Source organism: Thunnus thynnus, chromosome 9 (assembly GCF_963924715.1).
Source record: "Thunnus thynnus chromosome 9, fThuThy2.1, whole genome shotgun sequence".
NCBI lineage: Eukaryota > Metazoa > Chordata > Actinopteri > Scombriformes > Scombridae > Thunnus > Thunnus thynnus.
The window spans coordinates 9,155,552-9,172,107 of NC_089525.1; the positions used below are offsets into that span (position 1 = coordinate 9,155,552).

General features: G+C 41.2%; 1 protein-coding gene across 2 annotated transcripts; it reads left to right on the forward strand.

Moving 5' to 3' along the window:
• The first annotated feature begins 3,715 nt into the window (after window positions 1–3,715).
• zdhhc2 (zinc finger DHHC-type palmitoyltransferase 2) lies at window positions 3,716–16,473 on the forward strand. Of its 2 annotated transcripts, XM_067598687.1 has the most exons (14): window positions 3,716–4,225; window positions 8,321–8,347; window positions 9,148–9,242; window positions 9,985–10,105; window positions 10,273–10,342; window positions 10,455–10,487; window positions 11,401–11,521; window positions 11,886–11,924; window positions 12,121–12,253; window positions 12,791–12,917; window positions 14,151–14,243; window positions 14,511–14,626; window positions 15,131–15,205; window positions 15,288–16,473. In XM_067598687.1, exons 1-13 carry the CDS (start codon window positions 4,099–4,101, stop codon window positions 15,169–15,171), a joined length of 1,143 nt encoding a protein of 380 aa, XP_067454788.1. In that variant the 5' UTR covers window positions 3,716–4,098; the 3' UTR covers window positions 15,172–15,205; window positions 15,288–16,473. The 2 variants fall into 2 exon arrangements, with proteins under 2 accessions (XP_067454788.1, XP_067454789.1); XM_067598688.1 differs by lacking the exon at window positions 11,886–11,924 and having other exon boundaries at window positions 3,746–4,225.
• Window positions 16,474–16,556: the final 83 nt, after the last annotated feature.

Genomic DNA, 16,556 nt, shown 5'->3' on the forward strand with positions numbered 1-16,556 from the left:
GAAATGTAACTACAACACTCAGATGTAACTACACAGCACACTTTTTTTTGTATTTCTAAGTAGGCTCATACAAAGTGAGACTAAAGAAGAAATAACATAATCTCCCTCTTACAAAAGAAAAGCTGAATTCAGAAGAAATAAAGCACACAGTAGCTCATTTCATTACACCCAGAGGCTTTTGTTGCCAACGTCTAACTTGGTCTGGTATGACCACTCCCTTATGGTGGTTAATGTCAGCTAACTATAGCAAACTTTAGATGAATATTGATGTAAAGACTTTTCTCTACTTGTGTTACTGTTCGCCACATGATGATGTCTGTAACATAAGTAACTTAAGAGAATCTTAAATAAAGGGACATTCAATGGTCCATTTTCATTTAACTGCACTGTTCAGCAAAAGTTACATAATATGCCTTTAAGATGTAATAGAGAACATGTTTGTAATTAAATGTTATATATCAAAACAGTTTATTGTCACAAATTGACTCACACATGGAGTTAATTGTATATTTGTCATTTCTGGACAGATTCATTATTTTGCTCAGCATTGTTTAACTGCATTGATATTAAACACTTCTTGTAGGTTATTCACTCATATAGTCCTAGTCCAGGTGTATATTTATATACATATAAACATTTGTCTCCTGTCCTATTTTTTCCTCTTATTACATTATTACACTATATATGTTTTTAATTACTCTTGTTGCCACCTAGTGTCTAGTCAACCTATGGCACACTATTACTACTGTTTACACTGATCAGCCATAACATTAAAACCACCTGCCTAATATTGCGTAGGTCCTCCAAAACAGCTCTGACCCGTCAATGCATGGACTCCGAATGACCTCTGAGGGTGTCCTCTGGTATCTGGCACCAAGACGTAAGCAGCAGATCCTTTAAGTCCTGTAAGTTGCGAGGTGGGGCCTCCATGGATCGAACTTGTTTTTCCAGCACATCCCACAGATGCTTGTTCGGATTGAGATCTGTGGAATTTGGAGGCCAAAGCTACACTTTGAACTCTTTGTCATGTTCCTCAAACCAATCCTGAACATTTTTTGCAGTGTGGCAGGGTGCATTATCCTGCTGAAAGAGGCTACTGCCATCAGGGAATACGGTTGCCATGAAGGGTATTTGATCTTCAACAATGTTTAGGTAGGTGGTACATGTAAAAGTACCATCTACATGAATGCCAGGACCCAAGGTTTCAGCAGAACATTGCCCAGAGCATCACACTGCCTCCACCAGCTTGCCTTCTTCACGTAGTGCATCCTGGTATCATCTCCTCCCCAGGTAAACGATGCACACACACCCGGCTGTCCACATGATGTAAGAGGAAACGTGATTCAACAGACCAGGCCACCTTCTTCCATTACCCAATGGTCCAGTTCTGATGCTCAGCTCATGTGCCCATTGTAGGCACTTTTGGCAGTGGACAGTGGTCAGCATGGGCACTCTGACCAGTTTGCGGCTGTGCAGCTCCATATGCAGAAAGCTGCAATACACTGTGTGCTCTGATACTTGTCCATCATAGCCAGCATGAACTTTTTCAGCAGTTTGCGCTACAGTAGCTCATTTGAGGGATCAGACCAGACGGGTTAGCCTTTGCTTCCAACATGCATCAATGAGTCCTGGGCGCCTGTCACCCTGTCACAGGTTCAGTGGTTGTCCTTCCTTGGACCACTTCTGGTAGGTACTGACCACTGCGTACCAGGAAGACCCCACAAGACCTGATGTTTTGGAGATGCTCTGACCCAGTCATCTAGCAATCACAATTTGTCCCTTGTCAAAGGGATCATTACGTTTGCCCATATTTCCTGCTTCCAACACATCAACTTCAAAAACTGGCTGGTCACTTGCTACTTTATATATCCCACCCCTTAACGGGTGCCATTTTAACGAAATAATCAATGTTATTCACTTTGCCTGTCAGTGGTTTAAATGTTTTGGCTGATCAGTGTATATGAAATGAGTGTTTGATATTTCTGTTTGTAAGATTGTAAAATCTTTGTGACTTATTGACCAAAAATTTGCACATAATTCGACCTTTCATGTTAATGTTTTTATTCTTCTTATGATGATGGTGTCATGACACATGTGAATGTGATTAGATGATTGTAGTGTCACTGGTCATTTGGCTAAATGTATATATATATATATGTATATATATATATATATATATATATATATATATATATATATATATATGCCTTATTTCTTTCCTGTGGGTATTTGCCTGAGGAAGACCTGTAGTTGGTTGAAATGTCACAAATAAAGAAAACAGAGCTCTGATTCAGTGTGCGGGTAGTGTTTCTTGTATCTAGTTTAAACTGCATCTAAACAAGTTCAGTTTTCCACTGACGCATGAATGATTTTTCTCAGAGTGAGACATCATGTTGCATACCGATACTTTGCTTCCATATGCATCACATTTGCAACAGATGGTAAATCACAGCTTATGTCACATTTAAACAGCATCATTTTTATACAGCTTGTAAATGTATTCAGTTAATATGATGATAGCTGGCACAGAATAAATAGACTGCAGCCTGCAGGAGGGCTTGGTAATGTAGCCTATAATGTAGAGCTGAAAAAAGAAAATAAAATCAGCTGCAATTGGGGTCAGTAGCAGCAGAAGCAAGTGGATCCTGCAGACCCTCAACTACACTGTCAAAACACAATATGCTTTAGGCTGTGTTTAAAGTATTGGACAAACAGAAATGTTGACCTGATGGTGGCACAAGATGAAAAGTGAAGAGATGAAAGTTTTTAAAAATTCATCATCTCATGTATGATGTCTGTACCACATTTCACTGTACTCCATCCGGTCATTGTCAAGATATTCCAAGAAATGTAAAAACTAACACTTTAACTTTAAAGGTATACTATGCAGGATGATATTTAAAAAATGTATATAGTCATACAAAAGTAATCCCTCTCAGTCATCACTTATGACCTACTAGAAGTGTGTGGTGGTGTATGTGTCTACAGAGACTCTGTCCTCTGCCTGTACTTTCTTATTATTTTGCTGTGTTTGGGACGTCTCTTTTCATCAACCTTTGGACAGTGGGTGTGTAACCCCCAGCCAATAACAGCACACAGGATGTGAGGTCAGGATTCAAAGTAGCAACCAGGTTACATCGCTGTGTTTTTATTTGATTCAGTGTTTTCCCTGCTTCTCTGTCTCCCTCCTCTGCTGTGTGTAGAGTGCTGCTGTGTGCTGCTCCTCTGCTGTCACTGTGTCTGTTTGACCGACACACACATATACAGAGCAGAGAGTGAGTGTGTTTATGGACTTTTCCTCTAGCTCCTCATGGTGGTGCTAGAGGAAAAGTCAGAGGATTACCAAAGCGATTCATCCTCTGGAGACAATGATTTGAGTCTGGACCAAAGTGGTGGACAGACCAACAGAGAACCACAGCATTGCCAAAAAAACTACACTTCTGTCTTGTGTGACTGTGCTTCTTCTTTTCTTGGTTTGCAAGTAAAACATGATGGTAATTGACTCGAGCAAACATCGTTACATCTCCTCTGTAGACATAGATGCGTGTATTAGAGGTGACTATACACACATACGTTTCAACGCACGAGCTCGAACTTATTGAACCCATCTGCTCCCGGTGAAAAATGTGCAGGGCTTGCAGCATCCCGCGGACGTCATGGCAACCCGTTGGGAGGCAGCAAGGGCGGTGCTGACTTTCTCAGTGCGTGTGTGTGTGTATGCATGTGTGTGTGTGTGTGTGTGTGTGTGTGTGCGTGTGTGTGCTGTCAATATTGTGTAGTCTGTAGTGGCTGAGCAGGACGATCAGGGGAGAGCAGTGCAGCAGCTGCAGCGGCGGCAGCAGCATCAGAGGCGGGCCGAGCGGGAGGCTGGCTGGTAGGATGTTCCGTCTAAGCTGCCGATTAGACTGATCAGACCCGGAGCTACGATGCAGTGACAGTCTTCAGGAAGACACAGACAGACACACACACACACACACACACACACACACACAGAGGGAGAGAGAGGGGGGGAGAGAAAGAGATAGAGAGAGGGAGGGAGGAGGACGTGGAGGGTGAGAAACAGACGAATGCGCACGGGAGATGATCCGCTCCTAGACTATGGCACCGTCGGGCTCGCGTGGTATCAAGTGGGGCTGCTGGAGAGTTTTGTACTGGATCCCGGTCCTCTTCATCGCCCTCATAGTGGCTTGGTCGTACTACGCCTATGTTTTGCAGCTTTGCATAGGTAAGCAATCAGCTGTCTGGGTAGTATGAGGAGGAGGTGTGTGTCTGTGTGAGGGGGAAATGCCTTTTTTTCTTTTGGTGATGGGGTGGGGGAGACATTCTGTGGGAGCAGTTAGTGGTCCAGGCTGATTTTTTTTTTTTTCTGGGTGCAGAAGACTGGCTTGTTGTTTACGCAGTGTGTGGACAGTGTCAGTCACATGACAATAACAGTTCAACCAGGAACTGTCAGCATAATGTTACAAGGAAGTGGTTATCAGGGTTTTTTGTGTATCATTGAAATATTTCCAATTCATGACACCAGCATGCACAGGATGGTTTCATCATTACTTACAGCATTTGACTTGTGTATGGGGGTTGGAGGGTATTACAAAGGTGGCCTAGGAGTGTGATTCAGCCACCCATAAAGATGCTAATAATAAAGAAAAAGCATATTTTGGAGCAACTTTTAAAGTTATCTGGCTATCTGTCTAACTGTACCCCCTTATAAGGAAAACTGGATTTGTCTTAGTTTGTTAACACTATCTAACCATCCCCCTCTTTGTTTGTAGGACACAAGGCTCATCATGGATGTTTTTATTAAATGCTGACAAAAACTTTACAGTCACACAGAATATAAATTAAAGATGCTAAATGTTTAATTGATTAGAAGTCAATACAGTATATAAATTAAGTTGTGATTTCACCCAAAAATCTAACATACCTGAAACAAAATGGCAACCGCAAATCCACATTTTGGTGCCTGGATTCCAGTTGTTTCTACAAATTGCAGCAATCTATTTGCTTTGCTTTTCTTTAGCTTTTGGCAGTCTGTAAAACGATAGCTCTGATTCCTTGTTGAAATTATTTGTAAAGTCAAATCGCACAACAGCTCTTTCCCATTTTAGATGTGTTTTGTGTGTGTTTTTGTGGCATTCAAGCTCAATGCTAACGCTGCCACTCAGTAAATTAAGCGGGGCTCAGACTACAGGAGTTTTAAAATCCTAACTGATTTTGAAGTCGGGTTGCATCAAGCACATAAGGAGAAAGTTCACAGATGTTCTTCTCTCTAATCTCAAACATGCACACATTGCAAGATTTGAAAATAATAGCACATAACACACTAGAGGATATTAATGAGATTATCATGCCAGAGGAAGTAATGCACCACCTCTCGCTCACGTGATCTCATAGGGTAGTAGATGTAAACAAAATGAAGACTGACATGGTGCAACAACTTGCTTTAGTAAAGCTCTTCTCTTTGTCCGTATGGTTATTATGTATTGAAAGACATGTTATATAGGCAGTTGTGTTCTTTTCACATATCGACAAGCCTTTCCTCCATCTCAGCTGTCCAATGCACCTGTACAACCTTGTTGTTGTTTCTTTTGGTCTCATTCACTTCCGTGTCCTTGTAAACTTGTCTCTCTCATTGGCTATTGTGATCCCATTCAGAAAGTAGCGACGTAATCATCCAGATTTTAAAGGTTCAGTGTGTAGAATTTAGTGGCATCTAGCAGTGAGGTTGCAGGCTGCAACCAAATGAATACACCTCTCCTCACCCTCCACTTGCAAGTGTGTAGGAAAACCTACAGTGGCTGTGAAACTTGCAAAAAACTCAAAAGGTCCTCTCTAGAGCCAGTGTTTGGTTTGTCCGTTCTGGGCTACTGTAGAAACATGGCGGTGCAACATGGTGCGCTCTGTGGGAGAGGACCCGCTCCCTATGTAGATATAAAGGGCTCATTCTAAGGTAATGAAAACACAATGATTCTTATTTTCAGATGATTACACTAATGTAAACATACTTATGAATCTTATATTCCATTTATGCCAGGTCTTTTCCGCTAGATGCTACTAAATTCTACACACTGCACCTTTAAATCCTAAATCTCAAATAAATTTGAAATGATTGGGGTGGCCCTGATGAGTCTGTGAGCAGTTATGGAGGTTTTAGATTGGATCTGTAAACCCCTCACATTAGCAGATAATCTGGTCTGTACATCAGAGGGGTGAATCAGGGATGAATCGGCCCACAACTCCTGTAGTCTGAACCTGGCTTGACTCTTTCTGCCACTCAGTGGGTGAAACCACAATCGCTTCCGCCTACTGTGATGTAACATGCATAGCCTCCATTGTGAAGGAGCTTTTATTACATTTTTATGAAAGGAGGTTCAGAAAAGGATTAGGCCATGTGGCTCACTCATCTACACTGTGAGATGCATTGACTACCACTCTATCAGCACTATCTTAAAGACTTACTGTAATAGCTTTATGTAGGTGCTGAGCTTCATTATCTGAACCACAACACCACCAGCATTATCTTTTGGCAAGAAGTCTGACTGTAATGGCTTTAAGTCTGGCCTGCCTTCTCCTCGCTCCCTCTGGCTCGATGCTGGGTTGTGCGGTTGCAGACAGTGAGCCTCATCGGTGAACGGTGAGCACAGAGTTGACCTGGATAGTGAGCAATGGTTTCTAGGATGTCTCAGAGGAATCTCGCCAGCCTACTCTGTGCTCTGCTTGGCAGCTTTTCAGACCACTAGGAAAGAAAATCTCTTCTTGTCAAAAAGGGGGATGAAATGGAGACGGTTAAATGAGACCAAACAGAGGCAAACACGACGATGTCCCTGAGCCTGAAAGTATGCACCTTTATGACAGTCTTTACATCCATTTTGACCTGATCTGCGAGAGCTGAGTGTGCTGCGGAAGTTATAGAGCCAGTGGGTTGACCAGGGTGGCGTCTGTCCCAGGATGAACCTCTTCTAGAGTTACAGGACGCTATGTGTCCGGTGCCTTTATGGGATATTGAGACATCTTTCATAACTGCAGGGTGACAGAAAAACAAAATCACTGTTTGATCAGGCCTCTTTTTAACAGTGTTGTTTTGCTTCTAGTAGAACAAGAGAGGAATTGTGATGCATTCGTGTCACATGGGACAGACAGAAGAAAACAACAGCAGTAGGACAGGACATGTGCTCTGCAGATAGACACAGGGACAGTTGTGTGAAAGTATCATCAGCTGATACCTCAGCAGCTCAGTTAATCCCATTGTCTGGCTTACATAATTCACCCCAAGCAATCTGTGGTTGACCCACTTTCTTTTAAAGCACCAAACATCAGCCTACGAACAGTTGGCCCTCTTTCCAAGATGGGAAAATTGTTTAGCTTCTGAGAGTCTGTGCATTGTTGGAAATGTACCTTGTTGGAGCAAGAATGCAAACAGGAAAAGAGAAGGCTGACGTACGGCAGTGACCGTAATGCCTCAATAGACACATTAATATACATTCACACACACACGCACACACACACCCACACACCTAAAGTATATGCTTCACTGTCAGAATCTGGGGCTTTCTGGCAAGACGGCGTGCACATGATATTTGGCTGCATGCCTTGATTCAGCTCCTTGGCTCACCTTTCTTCAGTTCCTGCTGTGTGTGTGTGTGTGTGTGTGTGTGTGTGTGTGTGTGTGTGTGCGTGCTAATTGCTGAAGACGGATGATTCTGTATGCTCAGCTAATCATTGCTCAGATATTGGGACAAATATAAAACTGTCAGCTGATCTTCCAACAGGTCTCCACTTGTCTCTGTTACACATTTTTATATTTTGAAGTCTGTGAGTCCAGATCTGTACGTGTGTTTTTGTGAAAGTTTTTTGGGGCGCTCATCAAGTGTGTGGGTGTTGATGTCTGCCTGGGATCAGCAGCTTCAGCCGGTCCCCTCTGTGGTGGGAGCAGTAGCAGCTGTCAGCATTCACACACACAAACACACACAAACATACTGCGCAGGATGTATTCTTTTGTCAATGCACAGTAATGCTTATCTATACGAGTGGAACAATGAGTGGAACTGAGCATGGTGTATATTGATTGTGTGTCACTGGGATTTTCAAGCACACTGGTGTGGTGCTGGACACTAGGATTTACAGAGTCAGCATTTTTCAGTTTTGCCTAATTGAATTTGGACATTGACTTTCATTCAAACATGTATCAAGTAAACAAAAGCAGCACATGTAAAGGAATAAAAAACAAAACAAAACAGCAGCCTTTTGTACCCAGATGCTCCACAATGTTTTACCTTTTTTTTGCTTGACACAGACCTGACTGTGTCTTTTCATTTTGCAGAGTCAATTGAAGACACAGGAGAAAAGGGTAAGTGTTTTATAACACTGTCAGAAATCAAGAGGAATTATTTAAACTTAAAGTGTCAGATGTTGAGTTGAATTTAGTCCAGAGGAGATTCAGCAGGATCTGCCTGCAGAGGCAGCTCACATCAAAACTATTTTGTCAGCCTCTATCAGCTGGAAGTGTATCAAACGACTTCTCATGTATGTTTAAAGGGGTAACCCACAGATTTTACACATTAAAATGAGTTTACACATCATGAGGAGTTCTACTCTGCCTGTGAAAACTGTTGAATAATATCATCTGTGGTTCTGGAGGAGCTTCATAAAATCAGAGAAAATGTTTTCTTCAATTTAGACCATTCATCTGTCTCTTGCAAGACTCCCACCTTAATGAAAGTGTAACGCTACATCGATATACTCCTTTAAAGCTTGCACTCAGTGTGTGTTACAGAGTGTAGAGATAAAATGAGAGAGGCAGAAACCCTCCAATGTCTAATTTTTGGTATCTATCAAGACAAACCAATCATTTTACACTGTTTTTAATCTGCCTCTGCTTCAGAGAATTCTTTTTTCTAAATATTTGGGAATATAATTGAGTCACTATTGCTGCAAGTGCATGTGTAATTATGATCAAAATCTGGTACAAGCAAAATCTTTATTGTTATGGTATATATATAGATCTATAGATTCCTAATGTAAGTGGTGTGTGGTCCTATTTCTGTTTCAGTTTCTTTTTCACTCTCACACTGGCCTACAATGACAATGCACAAAACGTCCTTGATGATAGATGATGATGATTTGTTTATGTTTTCTGTCTGCTTTCAGTTGTGTACTTGCTGGTGTACCATGTCATTTTCATCATGTTTGTATGGGCTTACTGGCAAACCATCTTCACCAAGCCCATGAACCCCCTGAAGGAGGTGAGTGTGACTGCGACGCAGCGTTATTGTCAGCTGGGATGATGAGGCATCGTGGGAAGTGCAGATGTAGGTTACAGCCTCCCTGTGTGATTGAACGCTGCATTTAGACTAATAATACTTTCCAGTGGAAGTGCCTGGAGCTGCACTCTAATGGCTCTGATCCTGACCACAGCACTTCAGCTCTGCAGCATGAATACACGCACGCACACACAGACACACACACACACACACACGCAAGACTTAGAGAGGACACTTCTGAGAAAAGCCACCTTGTATTTCAATTTCTACTGAGGTGAAACACATGCAGGCAATAATCACCTCGAATGAAAGCTTTCCTTTATGAGATGCGATCGCTGGATCTCTTGAGGTTTTGTAATAAAAGTGAAATTTCGTGTGTCGAGCTGTTTGTTATCGTCAGAGTTATTTGCTTCCAGTGTTCAATCATAAATCGCCTGAGTGACTGAAAGTAATATCGCAGCTCTGTGCTGCTTTGCTCCCATTTGCCTGCTGGGGCAGAAAACAACAAACAAATGGAGGAAACAGAAATACCCTTCACTGCCTACTGAGCTGCACTTCATTGTAAAACATATTTCTGCATTACTGACGCTAACGCAGTATGTATCTGACAAAATATTCAAGCCAGTTTTGACAAATGCAAAGCTATGATTCATCAGAAATAACTGCTCACGGATGAGGATACTGATAAGTCACAGGTGTTTGTTTTTCGCTCTGCCCAACATAGTTTCACCTGTCCTTCTCTGACAAAGAGCTGCTGGAGCGTGAAGATCGGGGAGAGTCTCAGCAGGAGATCCTGAGGAGAATAGCCAAGGATCTGCCCATCTACACCCGCACCAACTCTGGAGGTACAGTACAGTGAACAGTGCTGCTGATGCAGAACAACAGAAGCAGTCTAGACTGACACGCAGCTCTCAGAGCTCATTTCACCCCCGTCACCTTGTTAGTCTGTGGTCAAGTGTTAGGAGAGGCTGCTGCTGACGGCTGTGTGACTGAATTGGCTGTGTCTCCTCAGCAATCCGTTTCTGTGACCGCTGCCAGCTGCTGAAGCCTGATCGATGTCACCATTGTTCAGTCTGTGATAAGTATGGCTCTCTGCTCATGCACCTATAGAGAAAAGACTCCACCATATATATTGCATTCTGGCAGGCAGAATAAGATTCAATTACATTGACGTCTGACCCTGCTGTGTTACAGATGCATCCTGAAGATGGATCACCACTGCCCCTGGTATGTAGTGAGGCTCTTTGATTAAACCAGGAATAGAATTTTAAAGAAATGTACCCGTATATACCGCTCTCACACTGTGTTGTCTGTGTAATTACTTCTTCTTTTCATTTAAGGCCCAACAGTATTCAGGTTACATGATTTTGTGATCAAAAGTATTTATGCTCAGGATGGAAAAGACTTGATTCAGTTTAGTTAAATGGTCAGTTGATCTCTAATAGCTTGAATCAGTTGCATTCAAGCTAAGTTTACTGGACAGAGTTTGATGAAGTCACCTCTCATCCTGCCAGCTGACAGATTTTGGCAGCTGGGTGAGACAAATCTGATTCCAGTCAGTGTATTTTTTGATATATATGATCAGTTTGTTTGCTCTCTTTGCCATATTGAACCAAGTCTAGTGTTCAGACCAGGAGGGACCTCATTAAAAAATATGATGATATGATTATGATAATTAGTTTTAATTTATGCATCTCTCCATTGGGTCATGTTGGTTGTTAAAGCATCAGAAGGGGATTTTTTTCTTCTGTAGTTTTCTATAAATCCTTTCATTAAAGTGACACAAACATCCTGAGTGGTGTTTTTATTGTGAATATCTAATTACTAGTTGTGATTCATTTACCATAGTTTGTTCAAAACAGCCTGGAAAAATAGAATATATACACATTTGCAATGAACCAATAACATAGTAATCATAATAATTATAGGATAAAATGATAAAATGAACTATAGCAAAATATTGCATGATTTTTTTTATGTGACAATTTTCCCACCAACCCAAACAGCCCATCTCCAATATTTATAGTTTTGCTCAAATGTCATGTAAAAAAAAGTCTCTACATCTAGAAAAGATCGGCCCTGTCTCAACATGTACTAGTGACATTTTCCAACACTAACCTGCATCATTTCCTCCTTACAGGGTGAACAACTGTGTGGGATTCTCCAACTATAAGTTTTTCATGCTGTTCTTGTTATATTCGCTACTCTACTGCCTTTTTATAACTGCTACAGATCTGAAATACTTCATTAAGTTTTGGACGGTAAGCAGGATTTCAGCTATTGCACCACAATACAAACCTTTAATTGTATTATGCATATCAAGCATGAATGTTCATTTTCCACCTTGGAAATAATAGTTTGAACATTGCTTGAAAAAAAAAAAAACTCCTCTCGGCTTTTAACTTCATGTCACGATTTTTCATCAGCAAATGGATTTTTCTCACTTGTCATCATGAGACCCAAACTAGTCACGTGACAACTAAACAGAAGCTAGCAATGTTGACCTTGAGTTAAACCTTTTTTTCATGTGTATATTGTTTCATTATAAATGATATAATACCTATATAAAATCTGAATGTCCTTTCTGTTTCATATATGTGGCATAATTATTTGTTTTTCTACAAGGCTGGAGGTAGAGCACATTTCCGTCTGAGAGAATATCTGGTACGAACCAATCAACCAGTTAGTAGCGATGAAATAGAAAGACTGTAATAAACTCTCAGTAGAATAGTTTAGTAGAAGTCTATCAGCTGTCATTCAGCACCCAGTAGTTTACACCCACTGAGCAGATCCAGTTCATACTGGTACTGTACGTACTCTGTACTGGTGCTGTTATGTTGATGTCTTGGTTTCTCCTCAGAACGGCCTACCAGACACTCAGGCGAAGTTCCACATCCTCTTCCTCTTCTTCTCGGCCTCCATGTTCTCAGTCAGCCTCGCTTCGCTTTTCACCTACCACTGCTGGCTCGTCTGCAAGAACAGATCCACTCTTGGTAGGTTGCGTGCCAGTAGTTCATGCCTGTATGTATATATCTCTCTCATGTTTGTGTATCTTGAATATCTGCTTTCAGTCTGCTTCCTGTTTGCTACTAATGAGGATGTTTCATTGAGTTTTTCCCACCATCAGTCTCCATCCTCATCAGCGCAGTGATTTGACGAGCCTCTTTGGGCCGGTATCAGACGGAGTGGTTTCTCATTATGTGTGCACAGTGGCACACTTTGTCTCTGTGTTGAGGAGAATGGATTAGATCCTGAGGAGTATGTTTCAGTGTAATGCAAAGACATAAGGCTCAGAGCAGTAAGCAGCTTAGTAACAGACACTGCCACACTGCTCAGGAAGAGAAGTCACACCTGGTGGCACACTCTGAGATCTGCTTTACCTGCACAACAAAGACACTTTCATTCAGCGATGTTCTGCTGACGCCACTATTCAGCAGGAATCGTTCATGTGTTGATCTATTGTGTGATTGAGCTCCTGTTATTCATCTTTATGCCAGACTCACTGTTCTTCTTCGTGTCTGTCCTCTCAGAGGCTGTGCGTGCCCCGGTGTTTCGTCACGGCACAGATAAGAACGGTTTCAGTCTGGGTTTCAGTAAGAACTTCCGCCAGGTGTTTGGTGATGAAGTCAAATACTGGCCTATTCCTGTTTTCTCCAGGTAAGGTCCTTTTGAGGAATTCAGAAGGAAAAGTATCTATCAAATGAGTTAGATTAAAAGAAACAGCATAATTTAAGTTGGGCAAACTAAAAGCCAAATCTAATAAAACAAGTCTATGTTTAAAAAGCTATTTGTTTCACAGACAGGTTGTTTTGCAGTTCAGGAGCTGATGATGACCTGTAATTTTGAGTCAAGGTCAAAGACTTCAGGCTCTGCTTCAAGAGCTTAAATTCTGCTGCACTGGTTGGGACATAAAACACAATTAGATCAGTAAATCAAATCTAGTTTGTAATCTGTTAAGATGCTTTGGGTTAAATGGTGACTTGCAGGACTGCCACCTTGTTAATTTGCTGGCTAAAATCACATTTGGATAGATAATGTTCAACATAAACAGAGGCTTACTGATGCTCAGACTTTCACACACTCACCAGTTTCATGTTAAAAATAGAGTATATTGTCCAGAGAGATAAATATATGAGAGCAGACAGGTGAATGGATGCAGAAGGACTATGTGTGTGTGTGTGTGTGTGTGTGTGTGTGTGTGTGTGTGTGTGTGTGTTAGCCAAATAATAACATTCAGTCATATTTTAACAGAATCTAACTCAGGATGTCAGAGAAGTCCTGCATGAATGAATGAATGAATGAACAAATGAATCAATGAATCAATGACTGAACAAATGAATGAATGAATGAATGTGGATTTATAAAATAAAATAAGGGCAAGTGAGCACTGCTATTTAGTTTGAAACAAAGTGATTCAAGAGGGAGATGTCCCAAAAGAGCTTTAACTTCTGTAAACAACTATTTACTACTATATTATTTATTATTCTGTAAACTAAACCACTGAAATACTCAAACACATGAAAAATGTACTTTCTTATGTTGTCAGTTTCTGCTTGGAAATAGTGACATTAAAGCCAGACTATGTAATGTTTGAAAGATTCATAAGCAATTAATCACACCCTTGTTCAATTCTGTACACTAGAGAGGATTTGCTGCTGTAGTGTTAGTTGGTCTGATAATGACCAGTAGTTTGTGGTTTATAATATTAGCTAATATTACATAAATATTACTGTGGTAGGGTAGAGTAATTTTACTGACTTGATGCTTGACTTTTCTTGACTTGAGCTACTGTTACACTATGTTTTAACATTTACCTTTATTACATATGCTGGGTTTAATATATTCTATACTTATTTAAACTACTTTCCTCTTTCCTCTGTGACTCTCCAGTTTAGGTGACGGTTGCTCGTTCCCAGCATGCCTGGTAAATCTGGACCCTGAGCAGCCGTCGTCGCCCACTGGCTCCAACCCTGCCAGCAAGGCGTAAGTTAAAAGATGAAGAACACGCACATAGAGTAAACCCAGGTACAGCACAGAAAGACTAGAGTCTTCTCAACTGCAAGTCAGCCCAGTGGTTTATTAACTCTGTAGGTTTAATGATGCAGGAAAATCACCTGGCTGCAGTTTTAAATTGTGCATTTAGATAACAGGATTACGGGATTTAGGACTAATTTATCTTAAAAAGGAGGGAATATTACTCCCATAATTCCCGGCTACTCTCTTGCTAATGTGTGTTTTGTATGTCTCCAGTGCAGCAGACGCCCGCCAGTTCCCCTCCAAGCCGCTGAGGGAGAGTCAGAGCCGGCTGCTCACCAGCACCCCCTCCTGGACAGAGAGTGACAATGCAGCAGACAAGGACAAGAAGGGTAAGATAATGATATCCTCCATATAATGGTTTCCCTCAAAGCTGCTTGCTTACACAACCCCAAGACAGGAAAAAAATCAATAATTAAACAGATATTTTATGATGTAGATGATGAAGATTCTCAGTCATCCACGTCGTGGTTATCCAAGGAGGATTGAAACAAGGGCAACTGGACTTGTTTGTGGATACTTTCACCTCTCATCCAAGGGACTTCTTCAGTTCTGACTGACTGGGGGGGGGGGTCATTATCAAGGTCACTGATACCACTTGGTTTGTTAGTTCTCCTGGCTGTTGTAACGACACTCATCAGAGTCGTTGGCATCACATGAGACCAACTAATGTATAGTTGTTAAATCTCCTGGGACGGGTAGACCTCCTCCTCCTCCTCGTCTGTTGAGGGATGCTTTCTCTATTTTCACTTTACTTTTACTCCCTCTCTCCTCTTTCAAACCATCTGTCCTTTCTAGATGTAGATGATGGATTTTATTTGTGTGTGTTTGTTCAGGTGCTAGTAACCCAGGGATGACCATAGAAAATGAGGCGTAACCAGAGATAGAGTCGACACGTTCCATCCAGAAAAGTAAGTTTACAGTCATATAGAAATGATCCACATATCAAAATATAAAAGCAACGTCATGTACATATTTGTTTCCATCTAACAGGTCTATGCTGCCCCCTCCTCAGTGTTCGTGCCTATCAGAATGTGACGTGGTGGTGACATCATCGATATTTGTTGTTTCCCATAATACACCCTGCTTCTGAGAGGTTTACACAACTGACACATGACATACAAACCAGAGAAAAACTGGTTATTATTATCATCGGTGTTACTGTTATTGTTACGAGCAGCAGTGTCCGCTGCTATCTGAAAGTATTTGGGCTTCAGAACAAGTGGATTCGAGTTAAAACTGCATTCCAGCAATCAGATTTTCTTTTGTTTGTATATGAATAAGCACAGAGCAGCAGTGGAAGAGGGGACATTTTGCATTTTGTATACTAGGAAATCAATCGGGGCTGCTTTTGTATGTCACAGAAACTCTCAGAATGATCTACAACAGTTGTACTAGTAGTGGTGTTAATGTGATGTATTTGACATTCCCTGCAGCCATTTTAATACAGTGAAGGGTTTTTTTTTCTTTTTTTTGGAGGGGGGGCAGGTTTTCCACCCACAATATTGAGTGTCGTGGAACTTATGCATGCTTTCATCTCAGGATGTCAACTCAAACACACCTTGTTGTAGTGAACTGTACCACAAGATGTTCTCCCCTTGCTTGGAAAACAACAAATGAGTAGTAATATAGTAATTACATTGGAATAAGGGCTCTTCTGACTCATAGCATGAGTGAGGATGTTGCTGCCACACTGAAACACCTGAAATCTGGTGCTGCGACATCTGGTAGTCTAAACGTCTAAACTGCCGGTCAAAAAAGCTTCCCGACTGTTTTGTCTCCGGAGGGCCGGCCTCCGTGTGATGCTGCACATCCCGTCACCATCAAAAAGCAGATACTGTTGAGTGTTTTTCTAAAACTCACAAATATGATGTTGTGGATGTAATGCAGAGCAAAAAAGAGAAACCTGCTCCAGCTGCTTTGTACAGTATATTTTCACCTTCTGAGGACTCTGTCTTTTCTCATTTGGGCTGGAAATGATTAAACCATCATTGTAAAAAAAATAATTTGAGAATGTATGCTTGTTTAAAAAAAAAAAAAAAGCTTCATGGTGACAGTAGTGTCAATCTATATTTTTCTATTCTTCTGTATGTACGACTCAAGAGACAATATGGATGTGTGGGGCAATGTATTGTACAGTTGTAATGCCTTAAAAGAATAAAATGAGCTCATCTTCTGGCTTCTCATTCAATTCTGTGCTGCACATTACCTGGAAACAGTATGTTGTTTAAATAGTCACTGAAGAAATGTAACAGACGAGCA